The sequence below is a fragment of the Cupressus sempervirens genome, chromosome 4, assembly GCF_028749045.1.
Source record: "Cupressus sempervirens isolate cs-2001-9-10 chromosome 4, ASM2874904v1, whole genome shotgun sequence".
NCBI classification, from domain to species: Eukaryota; Viridiplantae; Streptophyta; class Pinopsida; order Cupressales; family Cupressaceae; genus Cupressus; species Cupressus sempervirens.
Window position 1 is genome coordinate 490451730 of NC_143121.1, and position 22774 is coordinate 490474503.

Below are 22774 nucleotides of genomic sequence, written 5' to 3' on the forward strand. Positions count from 1 at the left end.
TATCAAAACAAATTAGAATAAAGAATCTATGAAGAGAAAAATTAGAATAGAGATATTTAAACAAATAAAAATAAATAAATAAGAATATTCTTAGAAAAATAAATAATAAGAAATTAATTTTCCCTTTTACATACATCTATTATTATTATAGATAATTGACTGAAGTCTTAATTATTTATCATTCATTTTATTATTATTATTAAGATTAATTATTATTATTGTTAATAGCATAACTACATTTTAAAAAACTAATTAAAAAAAAACATATTTTTAATGTCCATAAGCATTCTACAATGGTAAAATGAGTGGAGTGAGAGTGGGATGGTGTGAAAATGTTAATGTTAACATTTATCTTTTAGGTTAAATTTGACAATCATCTACATGTCAAAAATCTTAATATTAATTGTAAATGTAGTATATTTTTAGAAAAAATAAAGAATTTTAATGTAAACTGCTCATTTCATATTAAAAATACCCAAGAAAAAATAGGAAATTTTATTAAAAAACTTGTAAAATAAATTATCACATTAAAACATTCACATTCAAAATATAATATAATGTAAGCTGCTCACTTCATATAGAAAATACCCAAGGAAAAATAAGGAATTTTATTAAAAAACTTGTAAAATAAATTACCACATTAAAACATTCACATTCAAAATATAATATCAACCGGCGGACACAAACTAAACCCGATTGCCTTAGTTGTGTATTTTAAAAAGAAAACTATTGAAATGATCTCGCTGTTTTACTTTCCCCCCAAGTTCGAGTATAGAAGGTAAGGTTCAGGAGATTGTGATTTTGAATTACACAGTCGAGGCAGGGAACGGGAGATGGAGATCCCCATGGAAATCGTGAGCGAGGAGGAAATGGCATTTATCGAGGCCGCCCTCTCCCTATGTTCCCCTCCGCTGATGGTGGAAGAGAAGACGGTTAATGATTCAGAGGATATACAGATTGAGGAGAGCCCATTCCAGCGGCATCGTGTGCATCAGCGTAGAGCCCTCTCTGTCACGGACATCACATCTACGGTACGCAACACTATTTTGCAGTTCGATTTTTGCAATCTTCACATATTTGACATTTTACTTGCTTTCTCCTTTCAATTTCTCCTTCTCTTTTACTATCCAAACGAAGAATCAGCTGCTATGATTTCTGGATGATGCCATCTCCGAGCCCTTTCTCATCACAATGAATGTTGCTTGATTGATGTATATGTATATGTAAATGTAAATATATATGTATGTAGCAAGAACTTATCTTCAATGGAAAGGCATCATTTGGTGATGTTTTGTTATGAGGAATTTCGTTCGTCTTACTTTATTGTTATCAGATATGATTTTCAAGTTGTAGGGCTTTCAAAGGGGACTTTTTAAAAATAATTTTCTTCTTCTCGTTAATCCATGGGTATCCCATTGCTCTTAGTACAATTGCGACTTATTCTGGCGATAATAAGAGGCACTTTGCATAAATAACACTTCCCTGTTGTCGAGGTGGAAGCATAAACCCAGAAGATAAAATATTATATCACAAATTAGTTGTAAAGAAATAAAAATAAAATAAAATAGAGTAAACCTTGACAAGGAAACATCCACGGGGCAAGGTATTGGTACTCTTATTGGTTAGGAAAAACAATTACAATTCTCATGGTTGCTGCTATCACAGTTGCTCTTGCAACTTGTGTTTCACATATCGTTGCTATTCAAACTTTACAATTTTCAATTACCCTAATTCTGCCTTCACAAGCAACATAGATATATACTAAAAACTTTCTAAATGAAACTGCCACCAACATAGAAAAATCCAATTTTATCTCTGTTCTTCAACATCGAGAAAACTTGCTTTCTTTTCTCCAATTTTATCTATTTATATGCTTTCTTGTTTCCTTGTTTTATAACTTTGTTGCTGTATTCTTGTCATAATCCAGCAATCTCCACCATGACAACAATTTATTTGATACCTACTCATGTCCAACTGAGGTGTAGACTCCTCAGACTTCCTTCAGAAAACTCAACGCATGTCTCTAAGACAACTCCGAGCCTTACCTAGATCTCCAAGTGTAACGTCCCCTGCTAGGACTTTACTTAAATATTTCCCTACTAACTAAGCTATTTGCAGACTTATTCCATATATAGTTTACACTCTCTGTATTTCGGATTTCCCCTTTCTGAATGTCCTTTTCCTCAAACTATATATTATATATAGTTTTATTCTCAAAAGTCATGCCCTTTCATTATTGATAATATCTTGTTAATAATTATATTATATTGTCATGCCCCAAAAATTAAAGGCAAAAACACACCAATTTTTTTAAAGGTTTAAAATTGACTTAACCTACACACTTATACTTGATTGAGTTAGCAACTAGGTTAACAACTAAAAGAATGTTTACATATTTCGAGATTGAACGTCTAAATAAAAATGTGATTAGGTTTAGGTTTAGGTTTAGCTAGCGTGACTAACTAGATGGTAAGATTCTATCGTTCACACCCATATATGTTTGAAGGGTTTCGTTTTCGTTTCTAGGTTTAAACATTAGGCTTTAGGTTTTCCAATTTGCTTTAAGATCAACAATATCAAAAGTTGGTTTTTGAATTCCGATCATCTACTTCAAACAAGTGAAACAATTTATTACACCTCATGATGGAACATTGACGTTTCTTATTACAACTTTATTGAGATACTAAACAACCACCTAACAATTATTTATATTGCAATTACATTTACAAAAATCTCACAAAAGGCTTATGTCACCTATAAATTACACCAACTTCTTACTATCTAGCTAGCACCAAGAGAATTTTGATAGGCCTATAAAACAACTTATGATATAAAATTAGTGAGTAACATGTATTTCTTGTATTGAATCATTATAAAATGTCACATTGCTAAGACATACAATTTCTATATATATATATATACATACATACATGGTGAAACATAATATATAATTGATTTTATAATTAATGAAATAATACATAAACTATTAAATATATATTAAATTATACATTATATATTATATATATATATAATGTGTTAAATATGTTAGCCATGTGAGAAATTGAAATTAAATAATTTGTGCCTATAGAGCTTTATGCGTGTCTATACTTTATTACAGTATTATATGATTGTTCATTAATTGTATATGTATCATATAAATATATATATATATACACTACTAAAATGAGTTGAGCAATTGTTAAATACTTTGTAATAAACTTTCATTATACCTTGCATCAGGTTTGGTTGAAGTTGGCGGTAATGTTTTTACATGATTGTCGTCAGTCTGTTGGCCCCGCATCTTACTATCCTCGCTGTCATACTAATCGACGGGACAGCTTTTAAATGAGACGCGTCCTCTTGAATAACCGCGTCAAAACACACAGAGATATATATATATATATATATATATATATATATATATATATATATATATATATATATATATATATATATATATATATATATATATATATAATGAATGCGATGAGATAGACCGATCAATAACCAAGGCAATTGATTCTATTCCCATCGCATATTAGTTTATAATACTTCTTTTTTAATACATTGGAAAACAAGACATTATCATATATAATTATTCTTATATTAATTACTCGATAAATTCAAATATTAATATTAAGATATTATAGTGTGGTCATATCTACCTTCAAAATATAAAGTCTTTCATATCATTACATATATAGAAATAGAGATTTACACCAAAGAGAAGATATATTTAAAATTTACATGGTATCATAGCCAAATTGATAGAGAAATCTAGAATTTCATTTCAATTAAAAAAAGGGAAAGACATAATGACAAACAATGTCAGAGTGGAAGACAGACTTGAAGGTGCATCAAATTTTTTCTCTTGGGAAACTCGTATTATTGCGATTCTTGAAGAACTGGAACTAGAAACATTCATTGAAAAGGATATTCCAATACCTCAAAATGAATCAGAAGGACTCACCTGGAAAAGGCAGAACAATAAAGCAAGCAAAATTATCGTCGACTCAGTAAAGGATCACATTCTTCCCTTTATATCAGATATCAAAAGTGCATATGAAGTATTTAAGACCATAAAAAATACATTTGAGATAAATAACTCGAGTAGACTGATCACCTTAAAAACTCAACTACTGAATACTAAAATGGAAAAAGGAGATTCTATTCAATCTTATTTCGAGAAAATTTCTGAAACCAAGAAACACTTATCATCTATTTGAAACAAAATAGAAGATCAAGAGCTTTCATTAATAGCTCTTAGGGGACTACCAATGTCTTGGGATACATTCATACAAGTGGTAAGTAGACCTTCAATTCCTATTTTTGATCAGCTAAAAAATGAATGCAAATTAGAAGAGTCAAGGTTAATCTCCAGAGGAATCACATCAAATCAAGAAGGAGAAAATCAAGCTCTTCACACTGTCTCAAATAAACGAAAGAGAAAATTCAATAGAAGGAAATTCAATAATAAGAAAAAGAATTTTAGAAATAATGATTACTCCAATGTTAAGTGTTACAAATGTGAGAAGATGGGACACACCTTTAGAAACTGTCCACAGAGAGAAAAAATACTAGCCTCTCTAGCTGAAACAAAGGAAGATGAAAATCAACTGTACTATTCTGCACTCTCAAGTGAAGTAAATTCAAATAAGGAAGCTTGGACTGTAGATGGTGGTGCTTCTTGTCACATCTTTGGATTCAGAGATATTTTTGATACATTTGGAACTTATATTACTGAAGGAGTCACAATTGGAGACAACTCCACCTATCCTGTCAAAGGCATTGGGACCTGTTCTATCAGATTAAAAAATGGATCTACACTCAATCTCAAAGATGTCTTATTTGTACCAAGTATAAAGAGAAATCTAATTTCAATCTCGAGTCCAACTGATGATGGATATCAAGTCACCTTCAACAAGGACAAAGTACTATACTGGCCTAATAACTCAAATATGAAAAGAGCTATTATCATAGGGTCCAGATTTGGAACATTTTATAGATTAAGCAATATTCAAAAGCAAGCCCTTAGCCATGAAACATCAAATGTTAATGAATTATGGCATAGATGACTTGGGCATATTGGGTTCAACTCACTTCCGAATTTAGAAAAGATCATTTCTGGAACCCCTAAACTAGACTCAACCCATATAGGAACTTGCAAAGGGTGTGCTCTAGGGAAAATCATAAAAAGACCATTCCCCTCTAGTGAACGCAAGCCAAAATCAGTTTTGGAACTAGTCCACTCAGACCTACGTGGACCCATGCCTACACCATCTCTAGGGGGATTCCTTTATTATATATCTTTCATTGATGAGTTTTCTAGGAAGACTTGGATCTATTTTTTGAAAGTCAAAAAATCTAATGAAGTACTATCAAAATTCAAAACCTTTAGGCCCCGTTTGGTTGCAAGAATTGCTGAATGCAAAATTCATTTATGTTGGAATAAGATCTCTTCTGGAATTGGTGCATTCTTAAAACAAGTTTTGGAATATCATTTCGACCTGTTTGGTTGTCCTGGAAGAAGAGTCGGCAGATGCATATTTTGTGTTTGGTTGCAAAAACTGAAATAAGAGAAATAGAAGAAAGAATAAGATGAGCACTTGGTATCTCCCTCCTTAACACGATATCTGCCCTTGCCTCGTATAGAACGCCTCATTCAATCAATGCACTTTTTCTAGAAGGTCTGAGGTAGGTTTTCCGAATGTTTATAGAGCTGCTGAGAGAGGCCCTCTCGAACGCCATCAAGTTTCAGAGACCCAATGGAAAAATGGCAAATGTGGAGCACATATTGAAAACAAGATTTGAGATGTATCTCAAGGGCGAGTACAACATGTTGGCAATGCAGGACGTGCTCAAGAGATTTGCCTTCGATAACATCTGCAAAGTGGCCTTCGGTGCAGATCCGGCTTGCCTCCACATCTCTCATCTGCGGTCAGAGTTCATGGAGGCCTTTGAGACCGCAACGTCTCTGACTGCGCAATGCTTTCTCACTCCTGTTTCGCTCACATGGAAGCTCAAGTGCCTCTTCAACGTCGGCTCATGGACCCAATAAGAAATTGAATTGAGTTAATTTAAAACATGGAATAAGCATAGTCTATTGTTATTCCATGTTTTTTTAGGAATTCCGCTCTGCCCAATTTGAGGCCAAATGAGGAGAGTCCAATTCTAATTCTGATTTGGTGGATTGCAAACAAACATGATATTGGTGAATGCATGAATTTACGACTTCTTATTCCACCTGAATTCCTACAACCAAACGGGGCCTTAGAGCCTTAGTAGAAAATCAGACTGGTAAAAGGATTAAAACATTAAGATCTGACAATGGAGGTGAATATACATTTGAAATCTTCAAAAGTTTTTGTAATTCTGTTGGGATTGAGAGGGAGTATACAGTACCTTATAATCCTCAACAAAATGGAGTCGCTTAAAGAAAAAATAGAACCATCATTAAAGCCACAAAAACTATGTTACATGATCAAAATATGCACGCTTTATTTTGGGTAGAAGCCTCTAAGACTATTGTATACGTTCAAAATAGATGTCGACATTCAATTCTAAAAAATACCACACCAGAAGAAATTTTCTCAGGGACTAAACCAGATTTAAGTCATCTCAGAATATTCGGATGTCCAGACTAAATGCACATACCCAAAGAAAAAAGGACTAAACTTGAACCTTCTGGAAAGAGAGGTATATTTATTGGATAGAGTGAAAGTTCCAAGGGTTATAGAATTTATATTCCCGGACAAAGATCAGTTGAAATAAGTAGAGATGTAATTTTTGAAGAACACTCTGCTTTAAAAATTTCAACCGGCATAGAAGATGAACCAAACTCAGGTGATGAAGGATCTAGACAAACTGAGACTCAGAGGGAGAACACATCTGAAGGAAGAGAATCAGATATAGCTAATGAGGAAATTACTAATGGGAAGAAAAGACCATTATGGGCAAGGAAGATGATTGAAGAAAATAATGTAGAACCAGATGAGATCTCAAAAGAAAGCAAGAGAACTTGAAATCAATCATGTTACACTACTTTGATAACTGAGCTAAATAAAACCGAACCATCAACAACTGAAGAAGCTCTCAATTCACCAGAGTGGAAAGATGCCATGGTGGAAGAATATAATTCCATACTTCAAAATGATGTCTGGGATATTGTACCTAGACCTAAAGACAAATCAGTTGTATCTTCAAAATGGTTATATAAAATCAAATATGCCGCAGATGGAAGTATTGAAAAACACAAAGCTAGATTTGTTGCTCGAGGGTTTTCTCAAAAAGCTGGCATTGACTATGAAGAAACTTTTGCTCCGGTGGCCCGTTACACTTCTGTAAGAACAATCATTGCAATTGCAGCATCTAAAGGATGGAAGATTCATCAGATGGATGTAAAAACTGCTTTCCTAAATGGGATCATTAGTGAAGAAGTCTACATAGAGCAACCTGAAGGGTTAACTGTGAAAGATAAAAACTTGTATGTATGTAAACTCAAGAAAGCACTCTATGGTCTCAAACAAGCCCCTCAAGCTTGGTATGAAAGGATAGATAACTATCTATCCAAACTTGGATACTCTAAGAATGAAGCTAACTCAAACATATACTTCAAAACCTCAAAGGATGAGATGTTAATACTTGTTCTATATGTTGATGATTTACTAATAACAGGAGATGATAAATTGATTGAAAAATGCAAACAAGACCTCATAGCCGAATTTGAGATGAAAGATCTAGGGTTACTACACTACTTCTTGGGACTAGAAGTCAATCAGAAAAAGGATTACATCTTCTTACATCAAGGAAAGTACACTCAAGATATTCTGACTAGGTTCAGAATGATGGATAGTAAGCCCTTATCTACTCCGATGGAAACAAACTTGCACAAGCTAAAAGAAGCTATAAATTCTGAGGACATCGATCCTACTCTCTTCAGACAGATCATTGGATCTCTTATGTATCTTGTAAATACCAGACCAGACATATGCTATGCTACCAATGTTCTGAGTCATTTCATGTGCAAACCAAAGAAGATTCACTTAATGACTGCCAAACACATTTTGAGATACTTACGACGAACTATTGGCTTTGGTTTAAAATATACAAATGTTGAGATAAATCTTGAAGGATACACTGACTCAGATTGGGCAGGTTCGTCACAAATCGAAAAAGTACTACAGGTTGTTGCTTTAGTCTTGGGTCAGCTATGGTATCTTGGTTCAATAGAAAACAACTAGTTGCTTTAAGTTCTACTGAAGCTGAGTATGTAGCTGCCTCCATGGGAGCATGTGAAGCAATGTGGCTTAGGAAACTACTATTTGGGTTATTCGGAAAGCCTCTAAAACCTATAGTGATTCATTGTGACAATCAGAGTTGTATCAAACTTTCTGAAAATCCAGTTTTCCACAATCAAAGCCAAAGCATATCGAGACCCCTTATCGCTATATAAGAGATATGGTTGGTAGAAATGTTATTAAGTTACACTAGTACAAATGAGCAGAATGCTAATATTTTTACCAAACCTCTTGCAAAGTTGAAAATTGTGTACTTTAGAGGTAAACTTGGTATGACATTATTGTAAATATATTTATTAAATAATATATTCATGAATATAATTTTTTTGCTTGCAAGCTTGTGTTGTGAAAAGTGATGACTTTTCTTGTGAAAGGTGACGACCTTTCTTGTGTTCTGATCCTATTATAAAGTGACGACTTTATTTATAGTTGATCTGTCTTCAAACAGAAATGTTTGAAGTTAGGGTTATCCTTGTTCTTCGGGCCGGATCTTGTCGGACACATTGATAATCTTCATGGTTCTTCAGGCCGGATTTTGCCGGACACCATGAAAATTCATTGTGTTTTGATTCTTGGGTTAAACCTTACCAAACACTATGATGGTTACACCTTATTGTGTAAATTGTTTTATTTTCTTTCAATTTCCGTCTTGCTAAAGAGGGAGTGTTAAATATGTTAGCTGTGTGAGAAATTGAAATTAAATAATTTGTGCCTATAGACCTTTATGTGTGTCTATACTTTATTACAGTATTATATGATTGTTCATTAATTGTATATATATCATATACATATATATATATATATATAATATTATATATCATTAATTGTATGTATATCATATACATATATATATATAATATTATATATTATTATCTTATATATATATAATATTATACATATATATATACATACATATATACACACACACATATATACACACACTACTAAAATGAGTTGAGCAATTGTTAAATACCTTGTAATAAACTTTCATTATACCTTGCATCAGGTTCGGTTGAAGTCGGCGGTAATGTTTTAACGTGATTGTTGTCAATCTGTTGGCTCCGCACCTTACTGTCCTCACTGTCATACTAACCGATGGGACAACTTTTAAATGAGATGCGTCCTCTTGAATAACTGCGTCAACACACACACACACACAGATATATAATGAATGCGATGGGATAGACCGATCAATAACCAAGGCAATTGATTCTATTCCCATCGCATATTAGTTTATAATACTTCTTTTTTAATACATTGGAAAACAAGACATTATCATATATAATTATTCTTATATTAATTACTCGATAAATTCAAATATTAATATTAAGATATTATAGTGTGGTCATATCTACCTTTAGAATATAAATTCTTTCATATCATAAAATATATAGAAATAGAGATTTACACCAAAGAGAAGATATATTTAAAATTTACATAATGTATTAAAACTATTAAATATCTATTGAATTATACATTATATATTATATATATAATGTGTTAAAATCACAGATAAAATAATATATAAAAAACTATGCTCCACGGAGTTTTCGGGACGGGAATGTTTTAGGGGACGAGGACATGTTTCCGGTACAAGGATGGGTCAAAGCCAAAATTTAGGGGATGGGACGGCAATTGAAAACGTAGGGGATTTTTTAATATAGAGAGACAAAATTCAAGTATGCATATCATAACATTGATAAACCATTCACAATAGACATTTCCGAAGATCAATACATGGAAAATTATCAAATGACAAATATTAAGTACCTCCATTATAACATATCACATACATACATAGTAAAATCAAAATGCCTAAAGTCTCCAAGTATAATGCATGAAATCAAAATAGAATAAAGAGAAGTGCAACTAAAATAGTAAGTAGTAAATAGAAATACTAAATGCAATCTTTCCTCATTGCTGCTACTGCAGTTGCTCTATGTTTTTTTGCCTTTTAGCAAGTACATCATATCTTAAAATGAGTAGAAGAGTTAGTGTTTTAGTGTTTTAATGGACAAATATGGTTTGCACATTTTTATTATGTCTTTAAGACAACTACGATCCCGCACAAAAAGTAAAATTTACTGTTTTGCCTTTACTCGACTAGCTGGAAAAAAGGGGACGGCTAGAAGTTTCAGGGATGACTAGGGGATGACAAAGCCATCCTCGGTACTGCTGGCCGTTCCCAAGTTTTCTGCCCAATTTTTTTTGCCGTTTTGGGGATGTTTCCGAATTTGGCAAAAAGGGGACAGCTTTGGGGACGGCAAAAATCTGTCCCCGCGTCCTTGTTTCGTCCCTGGGATGGGTACGAGCCAAAAAGCATAGGGGACGCGTCCCCGTGGAACACTGATAAAATATTATGTATATTAATATATAATATATATAATATTATATATATTAATATATAAATACTATATATATATAAATACAAAATATTATATATGTTAAATAATACATCATACATATGTTATTTAATATATATAATAAATTATATATCTTAAACAAAATAAAATAAAGTAACGAATGCACACAACTAACCTAATCGCTTATTTTTTTATATATTTACTTTCCCCCTACCCATCACCTACCCTCCCCTACCGCAATTTTATTTCTCCCAAACTACCATCCATGCAAATTGTCTAAGGAGGCAACATTCAAAAAAGTGGAGGGGGCAACATTTAATAAGGGGCTGCATGAATAGGGATTGAGGGTGACGTTAGTGCAGTTGGAGGGCCAACACCGCATAGACAAACACATGCATCCTAATCATCACATGTATGTAGAGACCTACCTACTTGGCCCGTGTGACCATGCCAAGGAAGGTGATATGACTGGTGGGAGTGGAAAGAGATGGGGGGTGCATGGGAGGATGGGGAGTGGTGGGGACCACAGTGGGTCACACCCTCCATTTTCCCAAAGGTATATATTGTTTTTTTGGTTCAAAATTTACTTTGCTTGCCAACTAGTAAAGCCATAATAGAAATATTATTTTATGTTTTTTTTGAAAGGTAACCTATGCTATTATATTTTTTTAAAAGACAGGACTTATCTTATTTTAGGATGCAAGTGATTTCCTAGATTCCCATACTTTCATACTTGAGGCCTATGTACATTTTTATATTATTGCTTTGAATTTCAAGGAGAATATTCTCATGAGAGATTTATAGGAAATTTTTTTTGTCTGTAACTTTCTTTTGATAGTGGGATTTATTTTACTTCTCCATACAAAATCCAGAATCCTGTAGGTGGATGTATGCTATTTTGTTTGAAATTTTCTTGTTTTCCATTCTATCCTTTTATTTCCACTAGGTGGCTTTATTTCCTTTTCAGCTTAATGTACTACTAAGGACTAACTTATTAATGCTATGGCCATTGATTCAAATGATTTGTTTAACAAATCTATTGTTGGCTATAAAAACTAAGGAAGCTAATTGTAAGGACGATGCATGCCATTTAACATCAAATGACTAACTTTCGAAACAAGAATTGTTTATTCAAAACAACTAATCTCCTCACTAATACAAGTAACTTGAATACAACTGCATATCATTTTCAATATAAATTTAGCATTCAACTCAACTACATTTTATTTATTTCAAGAGGCATTACATGCAATGAAAATAAATCATTTGAAGGCTACTTTCAATACATTACAACTCAATTTATCATATTTCAACAATCCTTCCCTTTCTTTGAAATACACATAAGAACACCACATTGATATATTTTAATGAAACTAACATGCTTCTTCATTCCAACTTTCATGATACATTGACTATAAGGGGATGACATTGGATATATATACAGATTTATTTATATACACAGATATATGTATATGTTAAAATATATATGTGTGTGTGTGTGGATGCACGCTTGTGTGCATTAATCTTAGCACATTGCAAATTCAAATGTGTCTATATATTTTATGCTCATTTGTGTAGATATATTAATAAAATTATTATATAAGATTTGTTGACACATAGTTTGCAAACTCTCCGAACACTGTATATTTTTTGTTGGGCGAGTACTCACAAGTTAAAGTCTCACATTTTTATAGACAAAAAAACCATGGATAAAAATGTCGATATAGGTAAAATGCTCGTTACATTGTTTTTTCACATGTTAGTTGTGCTATTAAACAATGCATTTTCTCTTTCAAGATGTTAATATTTTGCCGATTTTTTGTTGAGTTGAAATTTTTTGGGCTTAATGAGTACTCTGAGTTGACACACACACACACAGTATCCTACAAACATTAGCCCAAAATTGGATAGTATTAATTGCTTTATAACTTGCATATGAAAGCAAACTAATTATACTGAACAGTAAACATAGACATGTAATAAGAGAACTCATAACACCATATTTTGTTAACTAGGGAAACCTTGGCCAAGGGAAAACCCCGGTGGGGATGGTACCCACAAAATGATCCACTAATCAAAAGTATTTGGTTAAAGATATACCCTGTTAGGAGCCTATTACATGCGTATAGTGTCTCGGTCCTTGTTAGGGGACTTAGTGTAATGTCCCCGTTTTTGACAGGTCTACGCAATTGATGGAGTTAGCTCATCATAGTGACCCTCTTGAGCTGACAGGGTGTTTTGGGGGTCCCAACTATAGATTTACTATTTTTAGGTCTATTTTTGGCAGTGCAGTGGGTGGCTTCAGTAGTTGGTCGTCACTTGTAGTAAATAAAGTTAATAATTGCTTGAGCTCTGATTTATTTATTAATTATTAAGTTGCATTATTATAATAATGTTTATATTATTATTTTTTTGATAGGTAACATTTTGTATTATATTGATAAAAAGAGAGATACATTGCTTTGGTATGGCTAAATGCCTTTCTGCTTGTACTATCCATAACCTGACCATACACATGCCATTTGACAAAAATTTAGAGTATGAACACTCTGAAGAAGACAAAACCACCCAACCTAAACACTTAACCGATAAATATAAACAAACAGAGCCATCGCCATCTCCACTGTCTGTAATTTCTTACTCCTTGAACCATCGCACAGCTTCCTCACGAGTGAATGTTGGAATTGAATGGTCATCCATCACCGAATTCCTCTGCTTCCCCTGGTGGTGCTTTCCACTGCCCTCCCCCTCTTCAACTAGCAATGAAGCATCAAACTAGACTCCTTTTGTTGTAGACGCACCTTCCTTAAGGTGGCATTTCTTCGCAATTTGGTGGCGAATTTGTTGTCTAGGAGCGAGTGTGCTCTTTCTTGGCGTGGCCTTCATAAAGCCTTGTTCATGCTCCTCCGGCGCCCAAATGTGCTCAGTTAGGAACTTCACTATCTTTTTCCACCCCTGTTCTGCTTTGGGGATATGGGCGCCTTGCGGATTTGAGGATAGCCACACAACCAGTGGTTGAATCAAAGAGTCCCCTCCACCAATTAGCCTCCAAGGCTTAGTTCCTATCTCAATACCTACACCCAAAACAACTCTCTCAATTATGTCCTCCAACCCTAGAAGCCACTGCCTATCCACACATGCAGCAACAACTCGGCGGACCTCTTCTTTTGATTCCCTCACCATCAACGCGAGCATAGCAAATAGCGACGCCACATCTAGATTTGATCTCCTCTTCTAGAATGTTCAGATATTCTGGCCCTAGCATCTGCTGTACGCCCTCCAGAAAGGCTAGGTTGTCAAAGACAAAAATGTGTTTGAGACATCACATGGTAATTTGGCCTTCATAGGTCTGCATCTTAGAATTCGAGCCCACAGCAAAGTTTGCCTCCATTTCTGTCACAGTGGGGAACAAATGAACTTGACCTGCCTTCTAATTGTATATATCTGCCTTGGAACTCTCTGGAACAAAGTACCAAGGCAAACCAACACTCCATTTGATAGGTGCGAGGGATACATCGGTAGATTGGAAATCTTTGCTTACCATGGAATGATTTAATGTCATCGGAAGTTGGACTCATAATGCCTTTCCCTTAAACCATCTAGTTTTAAATTTTTATGTGTGAATTAATGTGTCTAATGGCCGAATAATAGAGCTCTCTTTATTCTAATCCAAGGTGATGAAAGTCCTCAGAGATTTCATATTTTGGACCTAATGCTGCATTGGCACCTATATTGGTTAGCATATTCGCCACCCTGTTCGCTTCCCGAAATGAATGTGAAACCTTAAAATCATCGAAATCTAGAAGCAATTCTTTGATTTGCTGTATAATATCTTGGTGCCATGTCCTCATCTTTCCTCTCTTAATGCCATTTATGATGATCTCCGAATCACCTTCCACATGAATTCGTTTACAGCCAATTTTCGCTCCTAAGCCTAGAGCCTCCTTGGCTGCAGGACATTCTGCAGTATTATTTGTTCCATCCTACAAACGTTCTGCTACAAAAGCGAGAATGTTGCCCTTGTGGTCTCTTGCCACACACCCACATTGTGAAACACCCGAGTTTCCTCTGGTTGCCCTGTCAAAGTTAATCTTAATCCAACCATCCTCTAGAGGTGTCTAGAACGCCGTTGCCCTCTTCAAAGTTGGATTGACCCCAATAGGCCCATGAACATGCCAATAATGTTTATATTATTATAATAATGACATTAAATGATATTTCTAAAAGTGTGTTGGAAAGTTTCTAGTTTTTAAGTTCTTTTGGGAAATTTCCCCAATTTCTGAAGTGGAGTTTTTTAGGAAACTTTGACCAACGAAGGATTATAAATGAGAGCTTATTTCATTGGGAAAAGCACACTTGAAATTATATTTGCTTTTGTTGCCTTTGTGGCTTTTTCCTGAGTTCTCAATTGTGAGCCCTTGCTGAAGTATAAAGGTCTTTGAGTTCTGATGTTTGATGTCATTGCTAATGTATAGTGGTTTCATTGGTCAAATCTCTTATCTGTCATTATCTGTGTTTGGGAGATTTGCATTATAGTTCTGGGATCCATCTTTGAGTATTGTGGCAAATTGTTGCTGTTGTATAGCAATTCGCTTGGTCTCCTACTGTATTTTTGTGACCAAGGAGAGTCAGATTATGAGCATTTGATATTGTGGTGATCTGAATTTTTTGGTAACTTGCAAAATTTTGAAAGAGGGGGACATTATTAATTTTTTGAGGTCTGTGTTTTGACTGGCAATGTTTTGAGCTTGGACATTGTGCTATATTAAGGCCAGCGTTTCATCCTGGGACTGTAGGCGATTGTCATTGTGTCTTGCGTTTATTCTTCTACATCTTGGAAGCTGAATTGACACGTGTGGCAGCATATTCAAAGAGCCACATGTTAGTAGTGAGAACCCTCACTTGCGGCTGGCCTATTTTTTCCGAACTTCGGGCTTCTAATTGATGATTGGAAGGAGCACGATTTCATATTGGAGAGCAACCAATATCAGCGGCTGTAGGTTGGCAAAGAAGAGCCAACGTTGATTGATAAAAAGGATAGGAGTGTGGGACGGCCAGTCAAATTCTATCACAATCTAGGTGCTAATTAATAATATGTAAATCTGGTTTATGTTTAAAGAAAATAAAGAGCAATGTGGTTACAGTTTGATTTCCATATATCAACGTTTTAAATTTCTTGAAGTTGCTGAAATGAATTAAAATCGTGAGTGGTTGTACAACTTCCGATATGGTGACTAAGATTTATAACATTATTAATAGAGTGTTAACAGTTGTTTGCCAACTGTTTGACAACTAGGGGTTTTTACACTTAGGCCTTATTAGAAGCCTCAACCCTGTTAGCAGTTACTTCAACTCTATTAGGAGTTGCTGCATATGCATATACTAATGATGTACAAGCTGAGCCCACTGCCCAAACATGTAACTTACAATGCAATTCCTTGATACAAAAAGATAGATATAATAACCTCTTGCTTGCTATTGATATCTCCAATATCTGATATAACACTATTGCTCATCACATAACTCGCAATCCTCTGATCATACATTAGAATTCGCATCACATAAAGTTTGCATAGTCTTCCTTAGAAGCACACTTTACTTCACATATACATTCTTTCTTTTATACCTTTACAAATTGCAAAACGTAGTCTAGTCACCTTCAAGCTTTTCACATGCTTGGCAAAATACAAAACTAACTCTTGCTCTCTTAGGGTTAACATCTACGATGTCGTCCCTAATTAGTCAAGTAATTATTTCTTAAACAAAATAATTCCTTAACTCATAATTACCCATTTTTTGTTATGCTCTGTTCCTGTTTGTATAATGCTACAACTGGTAAAACTGTCATATCTTCTTTTGTACTAACTGTACTAACTTGTGCTCTTACACACGTCATCCTAACACTTTGTACTGTTTGTAACTAACTGCGAATGTGCCAATAATGTTTTTGTCATCTGTACATATCAAAACTGTCTCTGTTCTGCCAGATAAGCTATCTTGTACTTGGACAATTTATCAAGTCTAACTGTAGAATCATTTTTTCCACATAAGGCCTTCTTCATACAAGGTATACATTGCAAAAATGACAACTCTAACTCTTTTACAACTTATGCTACTTAGCCAAATTGCCAACACATAGGTATTTCAAGTTTGAGTTCACCTTCTTATAGTAAGATAAATATAGATCCAACTCTTCAAATGAATTACTACGTTCCCTAAGGACGTGACCCCCCCAAACACCAAGTTTTTGGAAACAGGGAACAGGGACAGGGGAAAAGTGTGGGATGTCCCTCAGCCGTCCCCAATTTGCCAAAAAATTCAGTAGACGTCTGGGAAACTCTGGGACGACGGAGGAATAAAGCGGGAATTACGGTCATCCCTGAGACAATTGGGGACGCCACAGACATCCCTTGACCATCTTGGGGACGATAGTTCGTCCCCTTTAGTTTTTACGCCAAAAATAAAAAAGTAAAGTTCTAAATGTTTTTTTTTTTTTGCATTGACTTGGACTTCTAGTGAGCCTCGCTTCCTCAACAGTCCTAAAAGGTCAAAAATGGCTACATCATGTTATTATTAACATTTATTTTGTTTTGGATGTGAACCTTGAGTTTATAGCAGCAGTTGGGGTTTTCATTTTTCAAGAAGAGGAGGTGGTTTGTTTGATTCGAAGAGCTTGTGCAGGGGTTTGAGCTTCCTCTATTGTGTATCAAATAAGTGTGAAAGTCTTTATGCTTCCATTTTCTATTTTTTAAATAGATTTGTAGCTTGAAAGAGTCTAATTTAAAAAAAATAAAAATTCATTGTTTCAACTCATATTTTCATTGCATATTTAAATTTCTAAACAAAGCACAATGAGCAGTAGTGGAAATACTAGTAGTAGTGGCGGTGATAAAGAATATTTGGTTGGGGATGATACTGTTAGTAGTGGGACTAGGAAAGAAGCTAATCCTAAAACTTATTTGTTTAAATGCCCTTCCACCATCATGAAGGATTATGCAAAGGGTCCTTTCAATAGGAAAAAAACTTCCTCTCCAATTTGTCACACCTAGGCCACAAGATAAAAAGAATGCAGGAGGGACTAGGGTGTGGGATTGTCATGGTTGTCATGATGATTTTAGGGGCAGCTACATAAGGGTGAAGTCACACTTTTTAGGTGTTGCATGCCATGGAGTCAAAACTTGTCCTAATTTGATTGATGAGGAGAGATTAGAGTGCCAAAGATTGCACTTAGAGGTTGAAATGGGGGGCGGGGCAAAATTTGATAGTGACATCACCCTCTATTCACTCACAATCATCTAGGCATATGACATCCGCGATTGGTACTAGTGGCAGCCCTATCGAGACTAGAGGGAAGAGGAAGAATGGTAGTGGTGAGAAGGGCTCGGTGGAAAGTTTGTTTAATGCACAAGCAAAGGAAGTTTGTGAGGCATCCATTGGTAGATTCTTTGTTGCTAATGGTATCCCATATCATGCAGCCCATTCCACTTATTTTAAACAAATGATGAAAGACATATTGACTATGAATCCCTCATTTGTAGCCCTTGGTGAGCCTAAGCTATGAACCATCATCCTAGAGAATGAGTACTATAAGGTTGCTTTGTTGTTTGAGGACATGAAACCTACTTGGGTTAGGACGAGCTGGTCTATTGTAATGGATGGGTGGACTGATGTTAGACATCGACCACTCATCAATATCATTGTCACATCTCCTATTGGCTCTTATTTTTTTGTAAGTCATAAATTGCTCAAGAAAGAGGAAGGATACAAAGTTCTAGTTCACCATTTTGAGAGATGCTAATGTAGTATAGGTGATCACAAATTTTGCATGTGTGTGCAAATTAGCCGGTTTGATGGTAGAGGGTGTTTACAGACACATCTTTTGGATCCCTTTTCGTGTTCATGCATTGAAGGACATAGGGAAGATTGAGTGGGTGAGACAGGTGGTGTTAGATGATAGAGAAGTGCAAATGTTTATATGCAATCACCACACTTCACTTGCTCTATTCGGGTTCAAACTTGTGTAAGCCTTATATAAGCAAGGTTGGAAAGACTAATTTTGGCACAAATCCTATTGGATGGTGGACCTTGCATTAGAGAGATACACTAGAGTTGAAAGTACTTGTCACTTGCCTTCTTACACAGGTTGCTAGTTCTTCAGCTGCAGAGAGGAATTGGTCCACATATTCATTTATCCACTTCGTTAAGAAGAATAGAATTACCTCAAAACAAGCGGAGAAGCTAGTGGCAATGCATTATGCTCTTTGACTTGTCGATCATCAAACTCCAGAGTATTGGTAGAATCTAGCTTTGCGGTGGGATGTTGAGCTTGAGGATGTGGCCCAGATAGACGAGGATGAGACAACACTAGGATTGATTGAGGTTCCATTGGATGAGATTACTCTTCTTGTGGTGCATGCTAGTGCGGATGAAGACTCTAATTTTGATGCCATGGTGACAAAAGAAGAATAGGAACAATAGTCTACTTCATTTTTCTATATTTTGTTTTTTACGTTGAACTTGAACACGATGATGAAACTTTATGGCATCCATCTAGCCTTTGGGCATATTTAGATTTCCATATTTCTGTGATATTGTTCACTGCTAAACTTATATTTTTGTTCACATATTGATATGCACATTGACTATTGAGTACTGAATCGGTTATTATTTGCTAGATGACATTCAAATGGTGTATGTTAAGGTTTTATAATGCTTAAATGACATGCTTTGTGCATAGTTTCATATGAATGACATGTATATATGCAAATTTCAGTGTATATTTGAAATTTCCCTATGTATATATAGCTGTCTCCGTTTGCTCTCCCTCCCACCTTGTCCCCAAAATTGGCAAATTTTTTTGCCATCCCAGAAACTTGTTTCGCTATTCCCTTCTGTCTGTGTCCCAGAAACTCGAGGGAACATAGATGGATTATCAATATAAGTTCTCTTCAAAGTGTTCAATTAGATTTTACTATAAAAGGATTATCTTGAGAAGGGAGCCTTGACTAGACCAACCGGTTAACTGGATACAAACAACCAGTAGATAATACTAACTTGATCTTGCACCTCTACGGTAACCAATCAAGGATATTGGCAATGGTGGCAACCTCAATCTTCCTATGTTTACACCCCTCTCCATGATGTGCTCTCGCTCCCTTTTTAAATGGCAATTAAATCTCATGCATCCATTAAGGCATACAAAGGTAGGTAGACATTATCTTCTATCATATCTTGTATCTATATAGTAAAGCATTAGTTGCTAGAACTTACATCATTATGTAATGTCCCTATAATTTGATTCGCTACGTGGAATTCCACAATTCTATAAATATAACTCAAATTGCTGATAACAAAATGCTTATTTGATGTGCAATTTACAATGAAAGGTAACTGATAGTAAGTTATTATTAATTCCAAATGCACATGCTGCCAAAATAAGAGGATAATTGCATGACGATGATCACAATATTTAAGGACTGTATCTGATATTGCAATGAAATATATGCTCTATAACCTGAAATGTTGTCTTTGGCATATACAATAGATCCAGGGTGATTTACAGGCTGTCTGATATGATGACAATGCTGTCTCTGATGTACAACGAATTACATGCATGTAGATATTATCCAGTACTATAACAGTGCAGTATTGCACAGGTTGTATCCGATTTATCTTTATCTCAATCTGCTGAACAAGGAAGCTATCTTTGATATATCTTTATATGCTTATGCTTCTGGGATGTTGCAGTTTTTTAGATACAAATAAATACTTGCACCAGGGAATTTTTTTATAACCCAGTTCCGGTTATGGCTTAACCAAATTAACTTTATCAACATCAATTTCCTTACCCATTCATAAGGTTGTCATTTTAAGAAACACTTGGAAAGCAAGCTAATTATTACTGTATATAATGCTAAGTCTTGAGCACAATGCAAATAGATTTGCCCAATTAATCCTGTCTTCAAATCTATGATGAATGAATTTATTGGAAAACTGTAACAACAGGACCACTGTAATTCTGAAATTATTCACTAATTATGACAAATGATTTATAATAGAATATGACCCGTCACTTCCATCTCAATTTGATTTACCAAATAACTACAGTTTGCAAATTAAGAAATTAAAATAGAGGGACATGACAGCTCCAGATGAATGCCTGTTTGTATACCAAATTGCCTGACGCTGGTTGTATCAGAATTTTCAGTTTTATCGCATATTATAATTTCAGTTATGCTAATTTATTACATAACCACAGGCTCATAACAGTGAATTTTGGGCCCTAAATCTTGATTGCAGGCCTTAGTAAAGGCCTTTAATATCCTCCCAATATGCAGACGCAGCCCTGCAATTAATCCGGAGCCCTTGGAAACAGAAATCCAACCCCTAGAAATGAAACACAGGTCCTGAAGCAGTGCCATGCAGGCTCTAATTTATGCCCTAGCCTTTGGAACTATGAATGGTGCTTGTAACATCCGAAACACTGCCTTCCTAGGTAATAATTGGCAGCCACAAATGCCCAAGTCAAACTTTGACAATGCAAACACTGATTGGTATAACAATTCCAATGGATCTCTTCACAATTTCAGACAATCTCCAACATTAAGCTCCTCTTTAGCCATAGTGAATACAGTAGGAGAAAAATATAAATTAGACCAAACAATTCACAATACCTTAGCTGTGAATCGCCAAGCACTTCTCAGAATTTGAAACTGAACCCCTATACTTTAGTAAGGGCATAAAAAATTAGAACTTAGAAAAACCACAAAGGCAACAAAAGAAAATAAATATTCTAGCGTGCTTTTTCAAAGAAATGAGCTCATATTTATAATGCTTTGTTGATAAAAGTTTCCAAAAGAACTCAACTTCAGAAATTGTGAAAGTTTCCCAAACGAACTTAGCTCTTGAAACTTTCCAACACCTCACTTTAAATATTTAATACTTGGCTTAGGCATATAATAAATGGCCCCTTCCAATGATGACTCAGGCCTCAACTTAAGTGAAATTATAAAGTTAAATTCTTCCAATGATGACTCAGGCCTCAACTTAAGTGAAATTATAAAGTTAAATTATAACTTTATAATAAGCGATTTAATTATTTAATAATAATTTGGCCACCAAAAATATAAAGCTCTCAAAATATTCATCATTTAAATGTTGTCTGAAATAGGAGTCACACCTATTATTTCTCCATGTGACCAAATGCACTTTCCAAGAATAGAAAGGGTCTATTTCAATCAAGACCTGACTTACTACAAATAGTAAGTACGCAAATCTAAGACCAAATGAAGTCCAATTATGAGCCAAACGAAGAGCAACTTGTAGCTTATTGAATTGTAGCGAAGACAAGACCCACCTAAATCAAGCTACTATCTCGAAAGATCTGTTGTCGGTAAAATGTATAATGTAGCCGACGGGTAGAATAGCATCCGAACGGGCGCGTGACGCTTGATTCACCCCTTCGGAAAGGTATATGTACACGGCCGAGATGGACTTTGGAATCATCGATGGATCATTGTAGTCATTATAATTGGATTGTAATCAGCAAATGCATACATGAATAAAGTACCTGTCTGAATTGAATCGTGTTATACATGTGTTGAACTTCTTACCCTATGTGGTAAACATTTGGCGTTGTTGCCAAACGAACTTGGAACGAAGGAATGATATGAAGATTAATACTGAATTTGCCAAACAAGGATCGGAACAAGGTAAAAGATAAAAATGAACTAAGTACAGCAAAAGAAATTTTAATTTTAACGCAGCAAGTAGAGCGTAGACAGAGACTTTAGCGGATTGCCGAGGGGTGAAGAGGCACAGACGGAGCAAGTGCACTCACCTAGTAGGTTGAGGAGTGGTGAGGAATTGCTGGAAGAAACTCGACAACGCTTGAATTTGGTGGAGGAAACAAGGGAAGAATTCTTTAACTTGTATATGCCGAGGGGAGAGTGTCCGAACAGAAGGGAAGCAACTCGCACGGCTCGGAGTGCCGAGGGAGCACAAGCGTGGAGTGATCTCTTCGTTCTCGATATACCGGACGAATGGATAAAGGCGGAGAATAGAACGTCACTTGAAGACTTTTCACTAGACAATGCAGTTGTTGGAAACAAGACT

General features: G+C 35.1%; 1 protein-coding gene across 1 annotated transcript in view; it reads left to right on the top strand.

Moving 5' to 3' along the window:
* Positions 1-705: 705 nt before the first annotated feature.
* Positions 706-22774, top strand: part of LOC149562087 (exonuclease V-like protein) — a 173485-nt gene continuing 151416 nt past the window's right edge. Inside the window, exon 1 of the mRNA XM_089825625.1 lies at positions 706-1031. Coding sequence (XP_089681751.1) covers positions 834-1031 — 198 coding nt within the window. The 5' untranslated portion in view covers positions 706-833. The remainder of the gene's footprint in view (positions 1032-22774) is intronic.